Here is a 26,183-nt window from a genome sequence, read left to right on the forward strand (position 1 = left end):
CACCATTTCCCAATTTCCATTACATTTGCATTATTTTCTTTTTATACAACCACGTCCTTTTACATAGTTTCTATCTATCATCATGCTTCATTCCCAACCCAGTCTAGCTTATTTCTGCTCTTCTTTTCTGCACATGCAGGGTAAGAAAAGAAAAATCTTGCTTTTGGCTAAAAACCTTTCAAGTTTTGGCCATGCAAATATGGTAAAACTTCTGGGAAAACTCTGTTTAGATTATGAGCAAGTTATAGTAAAGATTTGAGAGTTCTTTGCAGCCAGCTGTGAGTTGTGATGGACTGCAAAAAGTATTTATGTTACTTCACTGGTTACACATAATATTAAAGCTAACTTAAGAGTTTTCATGGATATGGTCTATAATTTCAGTGTCAACGTAGCGAGGAGAAACTCAGCAAAATCAGTAGGTCAAGGGGAAAAATTCAGATAGTTTCTGGATTGCCGGTTTTGACAACCAAATCCTTATATTTTCTTGGCTTTTCTCTTTTAGCATCACAGAATCGACTCTTACATTAATTAATTCAACTTTTCTTATCCCCCATGAAAATACATAAAGTTATGGAGAACTCAAATAACTATGTTTCTTAAACTTAGTCCCAATCCCAAAGGGAATAAATGTCTTTTCCCTACACAAGACAGGTTCTGAGTAAAGCTGCAGAGGGTCATATTGCTGTATCTGACAAGCAATAGTAATTCCACAGGTTTTCCATCCATAGACAACAATTTGTGTGACCACAGTAAATGAAATATGGGAGTTGTGGAACAAAAAGTAAAATTAAGAATAAAAACTCATTCTATAAACAAATACAATTATAAAACAACGCGAAAGACACATGCTGAGATTCATCCTTTAGATAAACTCACATCTCAATGGCAGAACTCAAAGGGATTTTTGCTAGAGAAAAACGGAAATATTTATACTCCATTAACTAGGTATTTTTGAGGTGATGCAGAGAACTGAAACTTTTAATTATCTGCCTTGCATTTTTCCTCCTTCCTTAGAGATGAGCACACTCACCCGCTTAAATTCACCTTCTCATCATTTGAATCCACAGCTGTCAGTGCAGTCCTTTGCAATGGCATGGTTACCAACATTTGTTACTGACAGAGAACATCTTCAAGACCAGTAGATTTCTTTTTTTGTAGAAGAGTACATATGTCAAACCTTCTTTAAGGAGTGCACAATCACTGCTAAATAACCCTCTGATAGCAGAGAAATCTATGTCTACGGTATAGATTGGCAGTGCACGTTGTTCAGGAAAAGCTTTGAAGTCATTCTCACAAAGACATTTTTGCCCATTTCTATACATTGCTATCAAGGGGAAATTAGACTCACAAGTAAGAATGAAGAATTAAACACAGATGTAGATTTTAATTGTAGTGCCTAACCTGCAATTCTCAAATGCTGAGAAAAGCTTTCTGGAAAGTCAATTTAGTACTACAGAAGAAAGCGGTTGATCTTTCATTTTTCAGCAAACCTAAAAACAAAAGGCCAGACCAGGTGGATCAAAATATAAGATGATTGCACCACTTAATACCTAGGTTTGCTCCTTGCAATTTGGCACATGTGTGGGATTATATTATCATAGCACAGAAATGATGATTTACTTTCATCTATCTGGGTAAGGCCAAGTCAGGTTACTGTAGCTTCAGCGTTTCACTCAGAAAATTTTTCTCAGCCCTTGAACGCGGATGGACGGTCATTATTTCACTGAGGGACATTATAAATTATCATAACTTGACTTAAATCATATGTAAAACAGATAAATTACTTCTATACACATTTTCTCTGGCTCTCAGGAAGGAAAAGGAATAAACAAGCAGGTTAAAAGTAATTTTGAAACACTATTGAAACCTATGTCTATTGCTCATGGCACTCGACTGTTCTACAGCAGTAATCTCATAGCCTGGAAAAGTACTGCCCCATCTAATGCAGTTCTTTGTTTTCATCATACTGAATCTCTTCATTGCAGGGGAAAAAAAAAAACGCCACTTCTTATTATGTAGAGCCCAAACAACTTTAAATTAATTCTGCACTGGCAGGCAAATTCTCAGGCACAAAAGACATACTCACTTTCTGATGGATGAAAATTAGAGGGTACTGCACTCACCTGATAGTCTGATGTTGCAAAGTATCTGGATCAGTGGCATTTACCGTTAACACGACACTACCAATAGGGATGTTTTCTTGTTTTGTCACTGTCATTGGGTTTGGGTGGAAAACTGGGCCTTCATTCACATCCTCAACAGTGATCTGAACTGTTGCTGTAGAACTGGGGCCATAGGCTATGTCTGGGATCAGCGGGTCTTCATTTTCTACTTTGATCAGCAGTGTGTGAAACGCCGAAATCTCATAGTCTAAAGGCTGTAAAACATATCATCAAATCAGAGTGCAAGGTGCAAAGACAGTACTTAACAGTTTTTCCTTGTACCCCACTGCAAACTCTCAGGAGATAGAATTAGCCAGAAGAGGCAACAGCATTCATCGCATCTGCTACTTGGTCAGAGTTTAGCATTAGACATATGTGTAGTTATAAAGTACCTTCAAGATAATGAACTCAATGGACCTGATGAAAGATGGAGCTGTCCTTCTAACCAAGAGCATATACTTTTTGCCATACCTCATACATATAATTTAATTCTCATATATACATGGTTATTTATAATATGCATTTAGCAGATAAATCGGTCGTACTTAGTGGCTACTTATGATAAGTAACATAAGGCTATTTTCTCAAATCCTACCTTGAAATCAAAAGCACCACCATGGAAACACACGCCATTTGTGTAAGAATTGAAAAGCCTCTTATGAAGTCAGAGAAAATTCTGGTACAGGCAGCAACCAGGGCTATTTTTGTTCTTTTTTAAAGTGCGAGATATAGGATTATCTTTATACAAAGACAGACAATAATTTTTTTCATTACATTTTCAAAATGTGGGACAAAAGACAGCTCTCCAGTTCTGTCTGAAGCCATGTCCCTTACTTCCCTGGTATTTGCACCTGCGTTCTCCGAGAGCAAAATTTTGCCCTTGAATTCTAATTGTACCCTCAGTCACAAACAAAACCTTGTTGTAAAGTCTCGCTATTAAAAGTTATGCTCACTGCAAAACTGTTACTTAAGCACGATGGCAACATAGATAGCAACTGGCAAGTCCTTATGACTAAAGTAGTAAGGTTACTGTGACAGAAGAAGGGGTTATACACGTTGTCTGGACAAGGGCTGGTAGCCAACTACATGTTTTTGAGTAACTTATCCTTGCTGTGCCTTCTCTTATGCAGTAAATCCAGTGGGTGGACCTTACAGTAATAATACAGTAAACCAGCAAATTGTTCTTACTTTGACAACAGAGAGCATTCCCTCGTTAGTCTGGGGATTGGTATGGATTTCAAAACTCTGCCCTGGATTTCCATTAATAATAGTGTAGACAGCTCTCCATGCTCCGGTTGCTGGGTCATCTTGGTCACCAACAGTTAAGTTTACTATTACACCTGTGACTCCCTCCTTTACTGTGGCTTGAAACTAGAAAAAAAAAACATAGAGGAAATTGTTACTATTTTCAATTAATGATCATACACACACATATGAAATACCCAAGCCAACATTAATTATTTACCACAAGAGGAGAAAGATATAATCCTTGACTGAAACTGGATGTTATAGTCTCTGAATAATACATTCTCACTCATGAAATATAAGGTAGCACATCACAGCTGCTCTCCATTTAACAGATGGCAGACAAGCAGCAATGCAAAAGGAATCAAGCTTTGGAAGAATCTGACCACAAGAGGACAGATAATCTCCTATTACTGGAAAAGTGAATCCTGGAAATATATAGAGTGTTGCATACGTGGATATGCTATCAGAAAGGGAACTATACTCCTAGCTAAGCAGAAAAGGAAGCTGACATATAGGCCATTCTTGCCCTCAAATGTACTATTATTTACAGTTTTGCATTTCAGATTTATTTTCATTATCCCACCCATACTACTATTTCACTATACCGTTATCAATACATAAAACATTTTTCACAAGAAGTGGTCCCATACCGTTTTTTTGGAGGGGTTGCTCTAAGAGACTCAGAAATAATTGGACCTCCTGCTACCACTTTGTCTGCATGATTAAAAATCAGTGTTACTTTGTTTTTTCAGTGGAAGAATTTTTTATGACCTTGTGAAGTTTGTTGCACTGCTGTACTGTTCAGCTAGCCAAGCCCTATGCGAAAATTCTAGTTTACTATCCAGACACTGTATAACTTCATCCTTATTTATGTAGGAAAAATATTAAGCCAACGATTGGAAAAGCTTGTAAGGGTCAAGCTTAATAATACTCCCCACCTTTCAAGTACTTGAGGCTGACACGCTAAAAGCACTGTATATAAGAGTGATAAGATAATACCTGCTTTATAGGTGGATAAACCAGAATGATAACATACTTAATCCTGAGAAGTGCTGAATGTCAGCAGTACCATTACAGATCATTAGGAAATCTTAGCATTTCTAGGGATTAAGCCTTCAAAAGCCCAAAATTACAAATTTTAATGACACAAACAGGCTTTGCCCTACGTGCGCTGCTTAAAAGCTACATTGTCAGTGACAATGTATCACTCAAGGGCAAAATTCACCCAGGTGCCTTCTAGACCTGAATCAACTAAATGTCTTTTGCTCTGACTCACAGATCACATGAAGTCATAACACTACAGAAGATTTTGTGAGAATACTGAATCCAGAAAATGGTATTTTATTAATATATAAATTTCACAATCTGGACAAATAGTGGGTAAAATGATTTCCTCATAGTAAAACACAGAGGAGACAGCTGTGTCTTTTCATGTGTTCAGTTATCTTTTTGTTTAATTCCTTCCAATAGATTTGACTTGTGTTTCCAAACCCTTCCTCAGCTTGGCTGCATAATTTGAGTGTATGCATTCAGTTCAAGCTTTCCATCCTCAAAACTGATTTTATAAAAGGATGACATTAACAATTGGCTATTCTATCTTCTTTGGTATATTTAACAAAGAATTTAAAGATTGTTTTGATTTTGATAGTTAATATGTAACAGGTTGTGATTGAGCTTTGTTTCAGACAGATCATTAAGCTCATTTGCAGTTTAATTAACTCTAAATGACAATATAACAATATTTTTGCTTCCTTTGAAACAAATGAAAAGAAATGCTCTATTAAGAATCTTGGAAATAATAGAGGAGTGATAGCAAGACTGTATTCCTTCCTGCTCAGCAAAATGCTGTCACCGGAAAGCACACTTGGACACCTCTTACTCTAATTGAAAATAAACTGTTAGCCTGATTGATATTTTTGTATTATTTCATATAGTCTCAGCTTGACCATGTATAAAATGAGTCATCAGAACCATAAGGGTCAGAATTTTTCCCAACAAGTGTACCAAACAGCTCCTACGTAGCTACGTAAAAAGGTGACTAGATCTCAAGGAACCTAATCCTATAGAATCTAACCCTTAACTTTGACTGGGCATCTGCTCCTAATTCATATTGATCCTTCTGAAAAATCTTATCCTTAATCCACTAGTATGATTCAATTAGGTGTTCAACACTCCCTGGATCACCTTAGATCAGTAAGACCTGTTAGGGTAAAATATTTAAAGATTTGGCTATGTTATTTAGATACATAATTGTGAAGCCAGTGAGACAAATTTATTCTGCTTACTCCACCAGTGCCAGACTACGATGAAAAAGGTTGCCATGATGTGCCAGCTAGTTCAAAAAATATTGAATGTCAGTTAAGGTTATCTGATTCAAGGATATCTCAGCTGGGGTTGGCTTTCTTCTGCATTCCTATTTTCTTCTTATTTAGGAAGGGCTCTCGGTAGCTCCAATTGCAGTGAGTCAGTAGTGCAGAAAGGGCACGTAGACTTGCTGGGGGCATAAAACTGCAGAGCTTCTGACACCTGCAGATCAAGGAAATGACAACGTCTACAGGCAAAAGCTGTGCCAAGCCAAATAAATCCAAGCACAGTGGTACACTCACCCCTAGCATTCTTGGCATTTTAGAAACGATCATATAAATACAGAGGGTGTTTGAAGCTGTCTGGAACATTAGACTAAAATCTGTTCAAGATCAATGAAAAAGTAGAATGATCAAATCACAAAAGCTGTCACATGGGTCTCCTCTAAATTTCTAACATGAAAAGTGTAGTAAATCACAGGTTTGTAATTGCAAAAGGCAAATATCTGTTATGAAATAGAGAGGCCCAGAAAAGTATAATGTATATTATCTAGAAGGTGAACTCTTCTGCCTGTTCAGTCACCTTTATATAAAGAACAACTTCCTAGTATTTAGAAAAATCTGTTATATTCATAATGAGTCCCTTTCAAAAACAAAAGTAAAGAAGGGAATTTAAAAATTATGAAAGGACAAAAATAGGACTTACTTTTGTGAACAGAGAAAATATAACCACAGGTTCATTATTTCAAAATGATAAGTTCACATACTCAAAGCACAGTGCTGAAATGGGAGAGTCTATCCAGTGCTCCAAAATAAAACCCCATAGTGGCTAATGCAAATAATTGGATCACAAGTTAATTGATTTTACTCTTTTTAAATATCTGCACATCCCCTAAGTGCCACTATGAATTAAGAGTAAAATAGATGAGTTCAGTACTTTATTTAAACTGCTATCATCTGGATTTCTGTTAAAAAAAATAACTTAGAAGGCAAACACCCTGGGCTAGAGTTGCATTTCAGAACTGGAAGCAGTTCTGTTCATTTACTACAACTGAGCATTTGAATACGTAAAGTTAACTTGCTCTGTGGACTGATACGCCATATTGTCATTTACCGTATTTTTCATGCATACAGCCTAGAAATTCCAGTCATTCTGTCATATTTTGAGTTTCACAAACATATGAAAAAAAAAAGACCTGATTTCCCTTTTTCTGCACCTAAAACTTATGAAAAAATACAGAAAGACAGACAACAGACTGACAGCAACTTAGAAGGAAACGAGTCAACAGTGGCCAGCAGTCTACCATTAATCATCAGATTTTTGTAGACAAATGAGACTTTTAATGGGGAACTGAAAGACATGAAGGAAATAGTGATGCATGTAGATGAAGAGTTCCTCCTTGAGTGTGAGCGTAGCTTGTGAGGAAGCACAAATAGGCTTGAAAAGGTAATGAGTGAGCAATGTTTGCTGTCATGACAGGCTGATGGGAAGCAGATATTGACCACTGGCCATTCTTTTGAGAGATCACCCACATGGTTCCACTAGGAATGGAGGTCTCTGAGAGTGAAGACAAGCAGTTTGTATTTTTTACAACAAAGGAGTCAGTAAAGGGATTGCAAGGAGATGAGTTACTTTCAAAACAACTGTGTTAGAACACAGCCTATGTAACAGCACCCAGAACAGCTCTGAGCAACAGAGACATTTCAGTTCCGCAGTCAAATTGTACTCCTCCTCCTCTGTATCTTGGAAACCTGCTCCAAACTATGGGCAGAGCTTGAGAAGATAAAATGAAAAATTCTGATTCTAAGCTGGCAGGAATTTTCTCTTACCGAGTATAGGAAATTCAAGAAGGCAGGCATCTACTAAGAACAACTAGGCCTGTATCAAAGGCTAGCTAAAGGGAGAAGTCAAGTGGGGAAACAAACTGAACCAACAGCTAATTTCAGTAGCTGTTCCCTGGTGGAGCCAGGATATAATACAATACTGAGCCAAATCCTCCTCTACGCTGAGCTCTGAGGCGAACTGGTTGGACACTACAGTGACAGCTCTCACCAAACAGCAAAATGGCTCCAGAGGGTCTCAAGAAAAACCGATCTTGCCAGATTTCTGCCATGGGGCAGACAGATGGAAGGATCACTTTCCAAAATGTTATCAACTGAGAATCCTGACATTAACCCCAAGTCAGCCCCAAACAAAACTGGAAATGGTACCTAACCTCTGTGAAAACAGGATTCTTATCGAACAGCCTTATTTAAAGCTTCTGTGGTAAGTGAGGTTTTATTTACTGGCTTCTCAGAGCACAGAGGAACAAATTCACTCAGCTGCATCAGAATCACTTCAATGTCTACTGTCCAGCAACAGCATGAGCATGCAGTAATAACCTTAATACCTTTACAAAGCCACTGAAAAACTGTCTCAGAGTGGGGTACCAATATACCCAAATTAAAGGCCTGCCACAAGCAGCAAACACAATGCAAGATAAAACGTGTCTGGGGTTGGTGATCGCTACCCTATGGCTCATTAAGATTCTGCATGCTGTGATTCCCAGTCAAGAACAAACAAATTAAAACTGCGTGTCAGTTTGCATTTATCAGGACAACATTCCAGTTGAAAGTATACTGTGCTACTATCTTGTGTTTGTTTCCCCATCTATATATGATGAAAGATGAGAAATAATGGGATGTATTAATTCACATGTCTCTATTAGAAATTCCCCAGGGAAATTGTATTATTGTGTTTGTCCTCCTCCACTGAAGTCCACTGCTTTTGCAACCATATTCTGTCCATCTACTTTCTTGAAAATATGAAGACACGCTATACAATCTCTTGTAAGCTGCTTGCTCTTTGTCTGTATCTTTTACTTTGCACGCTGTCATTCAGTATATATGCATCTGAATGGCAAATCTTTCTTTGTTAAGAAAACATAGCTCTGGAATATCTCCAAGGACAAATGGATTTTCAGTGATCACATGCTTGCATTCTCAAGCAACCAGGAAAGAGAATCTCATAAATGTCAATGATGGACATTTCTAGTGGAATTTCCTGGGACACAAAGCCCAGCTTGACAGCTAACAATAAACCAAGTAGTCTGGCACTCGAAGTTCATCAGACATCACAAATTAGGCAAGTGAAATACTAGGTGGAAATATTTAGCATAACATTTGTGCATCAAACAAAGAGATACTGATGATTCTTCAGCCACCTTATATCTCAGCACAATGACCAAATGTGCTGCTCTGCTATCAGGACCCCATGGCAGGCTGAAAAACAGGGCCTGACGAACTTCAGTTTATACTGAGCTCTCCACATGAGCAATTTAATTGCCAATTTTGTGGTCAGGGCAAATTGTAACTTGGTATTACATTCTCCTTAATCTGTTCTACAGATTTTTGAAGCTATTTTTTCTCTTAAAACAGTGCATAGCCTTTACTATATGGACACAAATAGCTGCTGTATTTCACCATAGAGATAGCTATATTAACGTAATGGATTGTGTTGATGTAAGCTGTACACAAAGCAACATATGAAGCACTCTGGAAGCCATTTGGATGAAAGACATTGTGTAAATATAAAGCATTATCATAGTATGACAAGGATTTGACAGTGTTAAATAGATGCAAAACACAAATTAAAGCTTTGAGTCACCTAAACAGTCCTTGGCAGTTGTCATTGTCTTACTGCCATAATGCTGGCTCATAGGCACTATATTATTTCTTAAAGTGTTTCTTTCAGCTTATTCTATATTTTTTCTAAGTACATAATATTCTTCCATCTCCCTAGTGAAATTACAGAAAAAATTCAATTGTAGCTTAGAAAAAATCTTTCTGAATATATGAAATTGACCATAATCATTTTGTATCCATTTTCACTTTTTACTTTTGAATGAATTTCACAGGCTATGTACCGTAAAAGCCTTGTCATCTTTCAAGGCACACGCCAGTTACTTTACAAAATAAAAGTACTGATCAATAATGAAAGACTGTATGAATATTTTTGTCCACTATATGCTGCAGCCTGCAATAGCAGCAACAAATGCAAAAGATTAATGAGCTAAATTGAAGGCCAAAGATTAAATTCTGCTCTCTACAACACGGCTGCAATTTCTGCAGGCTCTATCAATTTGTGCCTTTTTATTGAAAAACATAAAGATGCTTAATATTACTGACATTAATCATGAAAGACCAAAAAAAAAGGGCAGGTTTCAACATGACTATCTTGTTTTGCTGCTCATCAGTCTGCTTGGAAAAGTATTGCTAAGAAGTACTAGTAATGCAATAAACAAACAAACAAGAAAGTATTAATCCGGCTGATTCCCCACGCTCCAGATACAAGCCCCTTGTGAGCAGTTTCCCACTGTAATGAAACCAAGCTCTCTCTGGGATTCAGTGGGATCACTTTAAAAACTCTTTAGGTATTAAGATTCATGATTGAGCAGGGCAGGGACAGAATGCAAAAATAAGAGAGATGGATGGATGGATGGATGGATGGATGGATGGATGGATGGATGGATGGATGGATGGATGGATGGATGGATGGATGGATGACCTGCTGGCAGCTGCAAGAATTGCCTGTAAAGTTGCTGGAGTGGCAATGCGAAGAGTCCTTCTATCCCTCTTGCGGACTTCATAAATCTTAGAAAACATTGGAAGATCTACAGAGTATGATCCTCACACAAGTCACAAATGAATTTAAAGAACTTTCCTTTCTGCTGCTTTCCCTCAGCAGTGCTGAAACCCCATTCAGAGCTGATGTTGTATTCATATCCTCTCATTTATGTGCTTGCAGAAGACTAAAAAGCCATTCAGGGACTGTATATAAGTGATGGTAAAGGATACTTGAAAATAGCCACTTTTTCTGAATCATTTTGAAGGCTTTTGTTTACACTAGTCTTTGACTCTTTGTCAGGCCAGCTCATGGCCTCTCTGAGTGCAGGCAAAGAAATAATTCTAACATGTATTAATCACATGTTGAATGCCTGCTTCAAAGATCGTTACCTCCAGGGTACACACCAAGTGTAGTACAGTTGTCTGAAGATTCAGAAGAAAAAAAAACATCTCTCTTTTTCAGAATATATAAATAATTTAGAAAGAAACCATTCTTATTTTCCCTTTTTCACCTATCAATGCAAGGTGCATTTGATTATTTCTAGAATAAATCAAGTACTCACAAATACAATGGACACTTCTAGAATGATGGTCATATCATAGAAAACCGAATGCTCTTTCTCCAGGTGGGCAGAGGACAGTGAAAGGTCAGTATAAGATTTACTAGACTTTTGAGAAAAATTCAAAGAAACAATGATGTTACTTTCTTATCTATCAAAACTTCTTTCCCCTCAAGTAGAACAAACCTTATGTTTAAAACAGCAGCATCATAGAAAATGATGATCCAACCAAGCCTGAAAGAGCAAACTACACCTATTCACCTGTTACAGCATCAGCGTTGCCTAGGGAGCAGGGATATATGTGCTTTTCACATTTATGAGACCACTTGCGCTGTATTCAGCCAACCCAGCTACGTATTATTTCTTCCTCAGTGCACTTCCCATCAAAAGCAGTATTAAGCCTATCTACTTTTTAAGATGCTGGATGTCTTCTTTAAATGGAATTAATTTTAAATAGAATAGACTTAGCCAGATTTTTTCTTTCTTTTTCATCTACTGCATTTTAGGAGCACAAAGGTTTTACAGGCTTTTCCCCCCATCAATCCACACAGTTCTCACGCTAATGATGGGCATGAGGGAAGGGAAGAAGGCCTTGGTAAATGCTCCTCTTTCATTTTTAGCAGAGACTTTTCCATAACCAAACCAACTTTTCTGACGCTGAACATGTGAAGATACATGGTTGAGCTTACTGATACTGCCTTGCTGATAGAGAAAAGCATGGAAGCCACCTACTCGTTTTAAAAGGAATTTATGCAAACTCTCCTCTGACACTAAGGCTGCTTCACATGCTGGCCCCAGTTACAGGTGGGATGCATTTGCTCCATGGGTCAGAACTGTAAGCAACAAATTCCTCCTACTGGTTTCCAGACTAAGTTACATTTCTGAGGCTTGTCTGGACATGGAATGAGTTCAGAAAAGATGCTCTCTTTAATTTTTGTGGTTGCTGTCTGTACCATTTAGGCTCCTTAACAGCAGGACAGATGAACTCACTTCTCTCTGAATATCAAAAGTGGTAGAGGAAAGGGGAATTTTATCACAACAGAAAGACTGTTTTGATGACACTGACTTTAACATGCATACGCAGAGACCAGTTGATCTGCTAGAAAGTCTAGGAGATGTAGAGGAATGAAGGAATGAATAAACGCAATGTGGCCTCTGTACTTACTGATGGGGAGCGAGCTGGGCAGGGACAAGAGATTCAGCAGATGAAAGCTACTAATGATATTTAAATTATTGTCATGGTTACAGTTAGGAAGTAGAGAAGGGCATTTTGCACTTCTCTTTAGGAAGATAACTTCCAGTATTTCTTTTCATGCATGTATGGAAAATGTATTTTAGTGCTACACAAAAGTAAACTAATGGAAGAAGTTTAAAAAAAAAATAAAATTGCTTCATTCTAAGTAGGTCAAAGAACAAAAATTTCCTAGACAAAATTCTAGAGGGATCTTGTTCATCTATGCAACTATTACCATTACAGTTATGAATTAATGTTCTGAAAAATCCTGATTTCATGACTTATTACATTCTTATTTTTTAACACATATCTGTTACTCTCCTATTCCATTATCTGAGGGCTTAGGAATGAATAAGATATTCCTGAACACTTTACCAAACATGCCCTTAGAACTGACATGAGTTGTGCCTGTGCACAGACTTGATGAAAAAATAAAATGCCACGAAAACCACTCTGACAAACAAGGGTTTATACACATCTTGATAGGGAAAAAGAAAAAATAAAAACCCCTTTAAAATGATACTCAAATACTCGGGAAATTGTTACCTAAAATGGTGTAACCTGTTCTGGGAGTGATTTTTCTGTGTGTTTCTCCTGCCTTACATGAACACCAAACAGAAAACACATTCACAGTTTTCTGAATGCACATAGTCTGATTTAAGTGAATTCTGTAAGGCTGTTGGCTGTTTTAAATATTTGGCTAGACACATTTTGAATAGTCATCTCCAGTGACCCAGCATCAATATTGACAACTTCCAGTTAAGCACAATTTTCTCAAAAAGCAACAATTCTAGATCTAAAGAACCTAAGTGATAAGCACAGTATTAAATTCTTTGGCAAACAGCTTCAATGGTTATTTGTTCTTTAAAATTATGATGACAATTACCTCTCAACTGTGTATAAATCAGGAAATAATAAATCAGTCTATGAAGCTCTTCTATATAGACACCAACTCCGTAGCGACAGTCACAATGTTTTGGAACCCAGCTAGTTCGAGAATAGGTTTAAAATGTAGGTTAAATACAATTTGATTATTGAATAGTAGATGGAACTGAGTCACAATTTAGCAGTATTCCAAATAAGATTGCACTGTCCAACGAGATCACAGAGTAACGTGGAGCTTTTCAAATCCTTTACACACTTCTCAGAACACTGTGAAAACACTATTTTGGCACCTTAATACTACAAGACTGAACCGTACTCTTCCAAGGTTAAGAAGCCACCATTTATTTGCAGAGCGGTGGAAATTACATTGTAAAGGAGACTTTCTTAATGTCACAATCTTTGGGGTCTTTGATAAAAAGAAGCATAAGTATCCAATGACAAATCTTGCTTTTTCTGCCCTGAGAGGACATTGCTTCCAAAGAAGACAGTTATTCACTGTGCCGGTTTACAGCTGGTCACAACCCATGCTGCCAACAACAGATGTTTTGACAGTGGTTAAGCTTCTTCACTTGGTCTTTGGTGAGCAGTGCCTAGCAGCACCATTTGAAGCATTCAAAGCAACTTGTATCTCCAGAATATTTTAACAACGAATTTCATCAATTCCCCAAACTTCTGCCATTTTAGGTTGTGCCAAGCGAAGAGGATGAGATGCCCTAGATTTACAAGCCCCTCCAGCTGAGAGCTGTCTGAAGTTAGCCCAGTTTGAAAACTCTTTTTTGGAAGCAGAAAAGAACTCCACAGGGTTTCACACTCTTCCAGTTGAGGCAGGAGGTACAGATGGAAGTTTACAGGCAGTATTATCTGCAGTGATGCAGAATTTGTCTGAATTTTTAAAATTAAATCTCTAGCCAGTATTTTGTTTTCTGTGGAAAACTGGGTGGGGAAAGGAGAATATGCATTGAATCCTTCATTTTTCAATCTATCCGAACACAGTAAGTCTTTCAAGTCTGCCAACAAAGGGATGAAGTCCAATGCACGCAGTTTCTTCTACTGGATATACATTCTTTTTTCCTCAAATTATCTAGCCTACATCCAGTTCGCACAATATTCATTGAACATAAGTATTACTGCTATGTCAAAAAGCTATGGTACAAGAAGAATCATTTAGAGATCATAGACATAGGTAAACTTCTGTGATTAACGGTCTCTTTCCTTTTCTGCTTTCATCCCATAGCAAAATCTTTATCTCATCTTCAACATGGAGGTAAGCACAGTGGTCTCAATATGATGACAGAGAACAACAAGCTTCTGGGGTCTCCAACCCTATCAGCACAGAAAAAATATTCTCGCAAGGTCAAGAAGAAAGAATAATATAAATGAATGAAACTTATTTGACTAATGACTATGGAGTGATCCAAGCCTCCCCATATAGCACTGTGATGGGAGGTTTCAAAAGGCAGTTTGAGAGGAGTTCGCTTGCAGTGGGGGTGGCCTGCTTTGCAAACGCATGAGATTTAAGCATATATTGAGACATACAGTGCTGAACTGTGACTGAAGGATGGAGCAATAGATGCAGGGTTTGGCATTGCACAGATGTGGAAAAGTTCAGGAAAAAAGCAAAGGTATGCTAAATGGATTTATTGCTTTCTGCTTTAAGGATACCCAAGGTCTCTATCTCCCATTGCCCAGATCCTTTTTCCAATGGTCATTTCATCTTTCCTTGAAAGAAAAGTATTTGTAATAAAGGAAAATGAAATGTTCCTTTTGTTAAGCGCCCACTATGTGTCTATTTCCTGTCTAGAATGTCGCAGAGGGACCATTCAGGGCCCTTTCATTTTCTCACCTGTAATTTATGTTTTCCTAACCATGTACAGATCGCTTCCTGAACACAAACACGGTTGTAGCCTCAGCTGGATGTGTTTTGCTGTAAATAAGTATCCATTTGGTCCTTTTTTATTAATGAGGATGAATAACGAACTAAGGATTTTTGTATATCCTGATACTGAATTCTCTCTAAACTGTTTAGAAAATGTGAATGACTAGAAGTTTGATGGCAGTACTCCTAGTTTACGTGTCTGAGCACCAAGAATTAAGAGGGAGGTCAAGGCAGGCCAAGGCACTACACTTGTGCTTTGGACAGAAAGGCGTGCATGCACACCATGAAGTCTATATACAGTGAACCAAGCCTGTCAGACCTAGCTTGTACGGAGTACAGAGATTGCCTGAACATCAACAGCAAATGCGGCCTGTCCCAGTGGCACATCACGGTTATTGTGCCTGTGAAGACCATCACTATTGATGGTAGGTGAGAAGCACAGATGTACTCCATGATCACTCGGGGTAAGAACAGAAAGTCCAAAGCACGTATGCAGTAAGTAATCACTAAGAGCTGACTCTTGCTGGGATGTCCAGAATTCACACAATTCCTTCAGCCTGGTCACAGCTAATACTGTGGTATGCTTGGAAATCCTTGAGCAGCAGCAGCAGTCCTCCAATTCCAACCAGACCAAATTTCTAAAGTAAATAAAGGCAATACCCAGAAATTATAGGTGACACCAATAAGATAAATAAGTATTTGGTATTATCATCGGTTTATATCAAAAAAGTTTTTTAACAGTGTTGAATGCTCATTAAATCAGCACATATATGAAGAAAATCAGTTTATTAAGCAACTGTGCTGTTCCTCTCTCTTAAGGCTGCTTCCCCTTCTTCTGTAGTGAATCTCTACATAACTTGCTAATCCATCTGCAATAAAATTGCCACACTGAACTCTTCCCAAGGAAAGCAAGTACACTAGCAATTAATTGGATCCTAACACACATTTCTAGATACAGATTTGTCAGCTGAATTTGCCATTTCTAGGGGAAATCATTTTAAGGGACAATAAATATCACTTTATTTCTATACACAGCAGTATGATACACTGTAAGCAGCCACCCTTTATCCCCTTGGAAGGGAGAAAAATGCTGCGCTTGCAGGTAGCTTGAAACATCTACTATTTCTTGCTTCTGAGTAAGCTCATAATTAGAGTAGAAACATGAGGAACAATTTCAATGGAGCTGTAAACCCCAACAAGAGGAAAAAATTCTATTCGAGGTTAGAACAAAATCTTTTTTAATCTGGCTAATGCTATTTTTGTGCTGATGCTGATCGTTATATTTATTACTATGGGACATTTCAAAGTGTTGAGACCTGACTTCACTTACCAGAAAAGCAATCACTTTCAGATCTTCAGCTTGGTGATTAATACATAGATACCTAATTTTTAGTGAATTAAACCATGTTGTATCAATTCGGTAGTCTTTAGGATTTATAATCAAACCCTGATGACATCTGATTAATGCCAGCATAGGTTCCCTGAACCTTAAAGTATTCTCGTTCCTCTGGAGCTCAGACCACTGCAGGCTGATTACCCCCCTGATTATCCTGAGTAACTGGGGTCAGAGGTTAGCTAGCACCACAGAACACATTTAATTCAATCAATTCAGTTAGTGAAGCAGTTGGGGAAAAAAATTATTCCAATTGCTGTAATACTGCATTAGAAAATTTGCCCAGGATTTCTGTGCTCCAACTGATGAGCGTTTTTGCTTAATTTCTAATTGAATATTCTGCTGGGGTTTGCAACTTCAATTACTTTTGATATTTTCACTCAGGAAGTCAGTGGCACTGAGCTTGGAGGGGAAAACGAAGACCAGAGGAGGAAGAGCTGCCTGTATTAACCTGTATAATAACCTTTCTCACAGACACACAGACTTTCATAGTTCATTTGTGGTTTTCCTGTTTACACATTCTAGTGGTGGCTCAGAAAAGTCCTCTTGGTTCTAACCATTTGTCAGTCTGGCCACTGCTAGATTTTAACTCTTCTTTTACTTTTAGTAGATTTTTAATACTGTTTAGCTGAGTATCACTTCATTTGTCTTATAAGCAAAGAGACTTTGATCCCTTGTGATACGCCACAGTCCTACATTCAGACAGCCCAGCACCCTTGTGTGTGGCGTTTGGGGGAGCTCATTAAAGGTACCGGCACTGTACTTCTGGCACCTGAAGCAGCAAGTACTATGTCTGGGATTAGATATAAAAAAGGACCTCTTACTACACCCTGAAAGCCTCAAGGCACTTCTCACAGGAATACAAATGCCCAGCAGCTCAGTTTGACTCCTGCTAGTTAGTTTTGCATCTGGTATAACAATCCCGAGTCTGCTGACACACAGCTATGCTGTGTGACTCCTGAGGCTACTGCCATCACCACTGACTCTGCCTTCTGACCCAGAGATGGGTTGGTTATCACAGTTTCAGTACACTAATGATGATAGAGAGCTTCCATTACTCTTCAAAATGAATCAGTGCACATCACTCACTCCCACAAAAATCAAGACATGGGGCCACAGCTGCACCAAGTCTGCACAAGCCATGACACTTCTTTCTGCTAGGTATGGGACCCAAGTGCTGTCCCAATTGTTAAGTGCTTACTGCAGCCTAGAAAGCACAGAATAGTACAGAAGAATGACAGCTCTATAGCTCTGTAACATGGTGTTGCCACTGCTAGTGACAGGCCATGTTTTGAGTTTGCAAGGCCTAAAACCTCAGGACAGAGGTTTGTTAGGCTTGCTCTGCCTGAACTTTCCTTGACCTGCCTACAGCTTTGTTTTACTTGGTTTTACTGTAATAATATTTGGCTAATTTATTTTTACTCTGTTGTCTTGTACGATACTACCAAAGTCTCATAACTCTCGCGCAGTGATGTAGTACAGAGAAATACAGGCCTTGTATGATGAAAAAGGCCTTGAGAAGAGGTGACACGGGCTGAAGTACAGAGAAGTACAGTCACAGGATAGCAAGACCTGAAGCACAGACTCGACACTGGAAACCCCATGGCTATAAAGAACGCACCAATGTTTATAGTTAAAGAAATGCAGACCTGGAGCTGGACAGAACTGATTTTAGGGGCAACAAAGAAAAAGTATCTAACAAATGTAAAAGACATTATATATACATTAATTTTGGTTGTAACATGGAGCTTTAGACCAATAAAGAAAGAGCAACATGTAAAAGCACGTTAGTGAATACATAAAAATGACCCTGAATCATCCCAAAGGGGGGAAGAATAAATGATCAACATGAGCATCACGGTTGTCCTGGCAAAGCACTCCAGGTGCTGACAACTTGCCCTAACACCCCTACCACAAACACTGGAATGAAACCACCCACTTTGTGACCCAGAGGAACCAAGAAATGGTGGGAATAACACCACAAAAAGGGACAGAAGCAACGAAGGATGCATACGATAATTTTATAACTGTCATATTATCATTATTGAAATTTTTTCTGAATACAAGAACTATTTCTTTCTGCAGTAATTCAGTCTGGATTAAAAATGATTCTTGGAATGGGATGGACTTGAATTAGTTTTCAATTTTACTAACAACAAATTCTTGGCTTTATATAAAAGGCGGGCTCCTCCTTTGCCCATCAACAAGATTTTGAGTGTAACAATACAACATCAGGTTTAGCTATTATTTGCAGTGCTTCTTTAGAAATTAAAGCAGCTTTCCCGAGTAGGATGCTTTAATAAAGGAAACGAAGTCTTACACCTCCATTTTACCTGAAAGCAGCAGAAGGCTGCAATTTAATCTTCTGCATGCCCACAGAGAAGATCCATTTTCTGTATGTTCCTTTGGGGTTCTTCAGAATGAAAAATGCTATATGGTTATAAAACATTCTCTTAATGAAACTCACTCTGAACTAACTCTGGAATTGATGAATCTCCTCCTAAGCCCCTGTGTACATTTGCCCATGGTATGAAGTCTGACACAGCTGTCTGTCTCCCTTACCTTGAGAGAAACCCAAAACAGGAACTGCAGGATAATTGCAGGTCAGAAATTAGGTGTATTAGCAGAGAGATGTGGAGAAGATCACAGTGTGCCTAAATGGGTAATAGAGCTTCCTACCCAGTGCTTATAGACCCTCATTAGTGTATCAAATATCCTCAGCCTGTTCTATAACAAAACCTAAAACAAATAAAAAGAAAACACCCAAAAGATACCATCAGATTCTCCATATTAAACACAAACTCACAGGTATAGAAGAAAACAAACAGCAGCAAAAACCGATTACATCAAAATTCTCCAAATATATACACTCTTCTACTCCTGCGGTGAGGATGAAAGAAGAAGAAACCACATATAGCACATGTTAGTTTTGTCACTTACTTTGCTACTGGAGAAGAATCATGGACAATAAAGGTAACTTAATGTTGTGAAAAGAGCAAAGCCGTGTCGAGATGTGTAAGAAGTAGTACCATGTGCAAGACAGAAGCAGGAAGTTTTCCATCTGCTCAGCACCAGGGAGCCCCAGCTGTATTATAGCACCTGATTCTTGCCCACAGTATGGAATGCAAAGAGCAAGTGGTGAGGCAGATGTCTAAAGCCGATAGTCTTGAACAAATCTGCATAGCAGATGCACACAGGGCTACTGTGGAGAAAAGGATTGTCTATGTGTCACCTTCATAGTGGACAAGGTCAAGAAGTGATCGGCTTCAGTAGAGGCAAGGGAAATTCTCATCAGAGATGAAGCAAAACTTGCTACTAGCAGGATAGCTAAAGAACTGCAGTAGATTCTTTGAAGATCACAGACACTGTACTTTGCAGATAAAGCTCTTGAAGGAAAAATACACAAATACTGGAAATTATACAAACATAATTGGGACTGGAGGATATCTTGAGAACCATTACCCTGCAGATTTCATGATAAGCCCAAATCCAAAAGTTTGTACAGAACAGAAAGGGGAACTAAGCACATTAGCATAGTTTTCTAACATTTTTAAGGTCCGTGGTGCTCATTAACTTCCATGAAGCTCACTGGATTACCAAAAAAATTATTTTCTTCTGCCCAAAAACAAGTGATAGGAAGGAGTTCCCTAACTGAGATTCCAGTCTCAAACTTCTCATCATACAAGGCTCTTCATTACAGTGGATTTTGTGCTGACAGCTAGAGATACAGGGTGTAACGGCAAAATCACATTTGCCCTCCCTACTGAGGTAAAAGATGAAAATTATGCCTCTGGCTTTCGCTTTCCTAGCTGGTCATATTCCCTTTTGGCAACAAAATGTAAGAAAAGGTGAGAGGAAAACAATTATGATCTCAGCTTGGGGAAGGATTAAAAGGGAACAAGAATGGCAGAACTAGATACCCAACCATAATTGTTTTGAGACTGCCTGCAACGTGGCCACTATTAAAAAAATACCTGCTCCAGTTACAACTCCTCCATTCTTACTAGTGAATTAACAACTCTTTCCTAGCAGTCCCAAAGGGACAAACAGCTCCTGCCACTACAGAGAAGGTTTCTGAAGAAAATAATTTTTTACAAATCTCAACCACTACTTTATCATTTTCCTGAATTGTCTGGCAAAGAGCTATTTAAAGGCCTGGATTTAAATTCCAGAGCAGCTACAAAATGCAGAAAGCAGATTGATTCACATTCTGTTCCTCTACTGTCTTTGCCAAAGTGATTTTTATCAGAGAAGAAAAACCCTAAAAACCCACAGTCTGAGCCTGAGAATTCTGTTGTCAGCTTCAAACCATCAAAAATTTTTATGGCTTGCTTACAGTATAGACACTTAGAAATAAGGTTTACAGAAGAAATGCTGCCAGAACCCCTAGGGCATATTATCCACTTGTTCCTCACACAGAATTAGTGCAAAACATTACCCTTACACTGCCCACAAACCTTGCCAACAAATAAGAATGGCAACAGGCTGAGAGCACACTGTCTGGGATTTTAATACTCATTTTTTTCCATGGCAACGTGTCTGCTTCATGCGCTTTAAAGCCTCCATAATTTTATTCCATCTAATCTCTGCATTGTCTTGTTTCACTGGTTTATCACTTCCAGGGAGCACCTGCCATGCTCCTAGGCTGCCACAAGACAAATAAAACACATCGTCATGAGTGGTTGGGGCCAGCTGACGTGTGCTCCTTACCTGCAAATTTCACAATTACACCCAACCTTCTCACCTCTCCCACTTACCAGTCATTACTTGTTGCTTCCTTCTTTTTTCCCAACTTGTCGCTAAGAAATTGCATAGCCTCCACTAGCATCATAAATGCCAACTGAAAAGATTAAATGCAGCTGTGTGCCACCTCATTCCGTCAGAGAGAACAGATAGTGTCCTCTGAGTCCACCTGCCAATCTTTGATGTAGATGGCAAGGGAGTTTTCCAATCAGATCCCAGGTGTTCCAGTACCTAGGTTTTGCTGAATAGCCTTGAAGAGATGGGATTTAAACTGTATTGAGGATATTAGTCTAAAGTGAATGAAGTGGAGAGTATACTTCTCGTTTATATCCCCAGAGTGATAAATGTGAGAGTGTAATTTTTTTTTTCTAAGGCAAAGAAAATGGGAAACCAACACAGATTTTAGACACATGAGAAATAGCTTATGAATTTAGACGATAGTTCAGCAGAAATAAATTGTACATCTGTTCATTCATTTTAATAAAGCAGGGAAATGACACACTGCTGGAGACCTTTGAGAATGCTGGTATTTTTAAATTATGATTGCATAATAGTAGCATTGACATTTGTAATCCTGACCATACTTTATGAATTTAAGAAAAATAAATTTATGGCATAAGTGAGCTTCAACCTATAGTCTGGACTCCGGGCATTTAAAAGTGAATAAGGTGCTTCCTGAATACTTACAAATGAGTCCAGGAAAGACATTACAATAGCTTTACTATGTAACACAGATAACCCTCTGTGTAAGTGTTGACAAACCATGCTTATTATTTCTGAATAAATAATTCAGATGTGCAATATGTAGCTGAATGCTGTTATTTCTGCTGACTAGTGCCTAGTGTTTGCGTTTATAGGCAGCTACAGTCTATTGCTTCCATTTGAAAGCAGTCTTTTAAAGAAACAAACCAGATGCTTTTCTTGGCTATGGACATGGAAACTTGTACTACCTTCTGCTGAATTCTGGCAGCAATATTACCTTTCTCTTGCATCTCCCATAAGACAAAAATGAGAAATGTAGAAATTTATGAGCTGAATACAACTGCTTCATTGTTGCTATTGTACCATTATTTACTAAGACAACATACAAATTTAAGAAATAAAAAAGTGAGACTGCAAGGGGTGTCACATTTTAAAAGCTTATGGTTTGATTTTCCAAACTGATCACCACTGGAAATAATAAATTAAGAGTTCAATAACAGCTGTCGTGTTTCCTTTAAAAGAACAATTAGTAATATTATTAAAATTCCCTTTTTTATCGATTGCATTAAAGCAATTGCCACTACAGTAAAGAGAATCTAAAACTGACTAGTTGCTCACATATTGCCTCATTGATCAATTGAGTTAATCCTCATTCAAGCACAGGAAAAGCAGGCAACCCTTGAAAAGTGCTGAAGTTCAGCTGAAATCAGATGTCAGAATCTGAGGCCTCTTTTTGTAATCCACCCTACACTGTTTCCCACCAACATGCCAAATGAGTCAAGAGTGCATGCTTTCACATTTAATCTTCCTAAAGCAAAGACTTCACAGAGGCTATGCTGGAACCCAACACTGCTAACAGAGGTACCTTACTGCTAACATATATACCTATAGCTACCAGGATATACTCGCTATAGGATGCGAGTGTGTTCGTGGGCTCTGTACTGCTCACTCCAGTTCCAGCAGGCAGTCCAAAACAATCTCAATGGGCAGTCTAGGTAAACAAGATTTATTGTAATCTGGTTCTCTCATGAATAAAGAAGAATCGAAGAAAAGAAATACCTCTGGGACACAGAAGACCCCTAGGCGAACACTTACCATTGACAGAAACCGTACAGATTTATTGATTGGAACTGCATTTTAATCATCTGCCTAGAGGAAAGAAAACAGTTCCTAGAGACTGCCAGTCAGCCCCAGCATGGGGCCTGATAAAACTGTTTCTGCCATTAATATTGGGCAGTGGCTATGTTAGAGTGAAAGGACATTAAAAGAGTTCAACATCTGCAGGCATAGCTGAACTTATTTACTCATGGCTTCAATTATTATTTAAGATGGAAAACTTGAAAAGGTCAGAGCTGCTAACTTAGAAAGCATGCCCTTCATTTGTTGCCAAACATACACTTTTTGCCCAGCACAGTTCAAAACTGAATCAATTAATCAGGTACAGTGTTCTCTGTTTTCAAATGCTAGTTGTGTTATTTTCAAGTAGACAAGTAAAACTAAACCAAATTTAGTTTCAGGTTTTAATCCATATTAGAAAAAGCAACTTTAGGACAATAAAACATCTGGTCCTCAGTTTAGGTAGGTAAACATCTGTGGGCTTGTGTTTCAGTGTATATATAGATATGTGTGTGTATAAAATCCAGATTTATATTATAGTCCAATCCTGCATTCACATCTCCATGGCTGTTTGGATGGGAGCCATAGCTTGGATACAGGCAGCTAAGAATATCAATACTACAGATAAATCTTTTTCCTTGATATTATTTCAGCAAAAGACAACTGTTGGTTTAGATTTAAGCTAATTTAGCAGGATTGATTTTTCTTCTGTATCTTTCGAAAGTTTCTCACATAACTCCTTAAATTTTTCAAACTTTTTTTGAGCAAAAAGATTGCTTTCAACCCTTTAAACTCATTGTGGACGGCAGCTCTCTCCTTACCATCAGTCTTCTAAATGAAGACAAATCCTGGATCTAAGAACATCTGACAGTACTATGTAACGTATGGGCACTGCTGGCCTCAGTGACTGAAGGCGCTAAAAATAAATGAGCTGAAGAGGAGGAAATAAAGCATAAAAGAAAAAAATGAGATGATGTGTAGAAGCAGACAGTAATGGTACTCGATTCACAGAAGGCAGGCAAAGACTGCACATGGACTTCTGCGAGTCATTAGCAAAGAGGCAGCTGAAATCATGAAAACAGAAAGGTGGTTCCCAAGCAAAGCAGCCAGTAACGGGACACAGAAGAGTTCACTGGGGGACAGTATCAAGGAATGGAAAAAGGAAGATCTTCCAGAAATAATACTAAAGTAGCAAAACCACGGGGACAGAAAAAGGATCATGAGATGACAAAAATCAGAAACATAGCTTTTCATGAAATACTAGAAGAAGACTTTTCCACAGAAAAAGACAGTGGGCAAAGTGGCAAAAATAAGAACAGAGAGAAAGGGGACATCACACTCAGTGAAAAGGAATTAATGGATATATCACTGAAATTAGTCTTGGTAGATCTGGAAGCAGGAGCAGAGAGGCATTCAACAGATGCTAGATGCTCAGGGTCTGAGAGTCAAATGACAGACTTGAGTTTAGAGAGAAGGAAAAATTAAAGTTAATTATTAAAATTTAGAGAAGGGTCCTTACAGGCTACTGACTAAATAGTAGGCTTGAAAAGAAGAAAGACCAAAAAAAGAAAGAGTTTTCTGTTTGTTTGGTTGGCTTAGGGAGTTTTGTTTTGTTTTTAAAGAAAGAGAATAATATGAAGCAGGCAGAAGGGATTTTGAAGGATAATGCAAAAAGACAACAATAAATTTCTGCACTGGGAAAATTAAATATCAAGAAGACTAGACAAGTATGTTGCTGGAAGAAATCTTCCACAATATGCAGGCAAGAGAACAAAAACATCTCTAAAAAAGCTACATCAAGCGAAGTGGAAGAGGAGAATAGGAGTCAGAACACAAATTCAGAAGGACTGGCCACAGAGCAATAGTGTTGGAGGGAAATGTAGGGTCAGGTAACCAACTGGGATTCAGGGATTTTTCATAATGGGGTCAAAGTCTAGAATGGGAAAGTGAGGATAACATCAATAGTCTGCGTAGTGTTGGGATTATACTTTTTCTTGCGACATATGGACTGGGAACACAGGGAGAAACATTTGTAAAAACAAATAAATATTAAGTGACTGCTAGACAGCCGGCTAGAGAAAGGGCTACCCTTTAAGCAAATAAGCATCTGGGACTCTAAGGCAAGCAAGTCCTGGAAATAAGCCAAAGCAGAAAGTACAAGGATATGAATAAATTACACTCCTGAACTATTTGCCTCAACAGAGACTCTAACTGAAAAGAGTTCTGTATGAATCCCCTAATCTGTTTTTTTCTTAGATGTATCAACACTGTTTTCATTCCAGTAAGTTCAAGAGATGATCAGCCCTATAGAATTTTATTGCTTTCCAAATGAGTCTCTTTCATAGGCACTTACTAACAATTTTACTTGAATAAATGTACAGCTCCTTTTAGAATGTTGATTTTTATCAGTTCACTATTTTAATGTTTCAGAGCAGAAGGAAAAAAGATACTTTGTCTAAATAATCCTGACATTTTGATTCGTATGCACAGATGGTTAGCAAATTTTGTAGTAGCCAAATCAGTTTTAGTGTTGCTGACAAAAATCCTAAAATCTCAACTTGTCAGTGAAGAAATTGATAAACTGATCACAAACCTCATTCCACTCTAGTGGAATGACCTAAGCAGTCGTATAACTATTATTTTTGTATGAATATACTTCAGCTTTATAAATCTCTTCTGCTCATATAAACTGAGTCTATGATTCCAGCTTGCACATATTGTGTAATTGCTATTAAATAGGGTTTTGTCTGGTGTAAATTGAATATGTTAAGATCTATAGTGTGTTATCTTGTTTAATCCTACTTTTAAAATAGAACTCCTACAGATGCTAGAGGCATATTAACAGCGTGGGTTTCTTAACTCATGGGATTAGAGTGATATTTTGCTACACATCTAACAATTCCTCTATTTATTACTCCGCAAATCAGCTGTGCTGTGTCTGACAAGGAGATTTACAGTTCTCGGTATTTCTGTTAAGATTCCACATTCGAGTAACTATAATCTGATGTACATAAAAACTGTTTAAGCCACAGAAGATTTTTTCTGCCTGCACCACGAAGGTAATACCTGGTCATCTCTGCACCACTACCTGCCCACCAATTTACTCATTGTCTAGGCTGAACGAGGTACTGATGATTTAGGAGCCACTCTGCAATGAATACCATGTACGGAAACCACAGCGTTTCCATACAGAACTTAGGATTTCAGTCATTGAGATGTTACATAGGCAAACAAGGTCTCCCACCACAGAACCCAAAAGTTAATTTGATAAAAGATTGACACTTTCTTTCATATCTTGATCTGAAAATAATTGTGTGAAGTTTCTTTGAAGTCTCAATGTCACCTGTCTGCACTCA

General features: G+C 38.1%; 1 protein-coding gene across 2 annotated transcripts in view; it reads right to left on the minus strand.

Annotated features, from left to right (window-relative positions):
• CDH13 (cadherin 13) overlaps positions 1-26,183 on the minus strand; it is a 518,767-nt gene that overhangs the window by 62,361 nt on the left and 430,223 nt on the right. For both annotated transcript variants that reach the window (XM_009945345.2, XM_075433867.1), the window contains exons 9-10: positions 3,351-3,533; positions 2,124-2,377 (exon numbers count right to left, since the gene is read on the minus strand). In XM_009945345.2, coding sequence (XP_009943647.1) covers positions 2,124-2,377; positions 3,351-3,533 — 437 coding nt within the window. The remainder of the gene's footprint in view (positions 1-2,123; positions 2,378-3,350; positions 3,534-26,183) is intronic.

The sequence above is a fragment of the Opisthocomus hoazin genome, chromosome 12 (genome assembly GCF_030867145.1).
Source record: "Opisthocomus hoazin isolate bOpiHoa1 chromosome 12, bOpiHoa1.hap1, whole genome shotgun sequence".
Classification (NCBI taxonomy): domain Eukaryota; kingdom Metazoa; phylum Chordata; class Aves; order Opisthocomiformes; family Opisthocomidae; genus Opisthocomus; species Opisthocomus hoazin.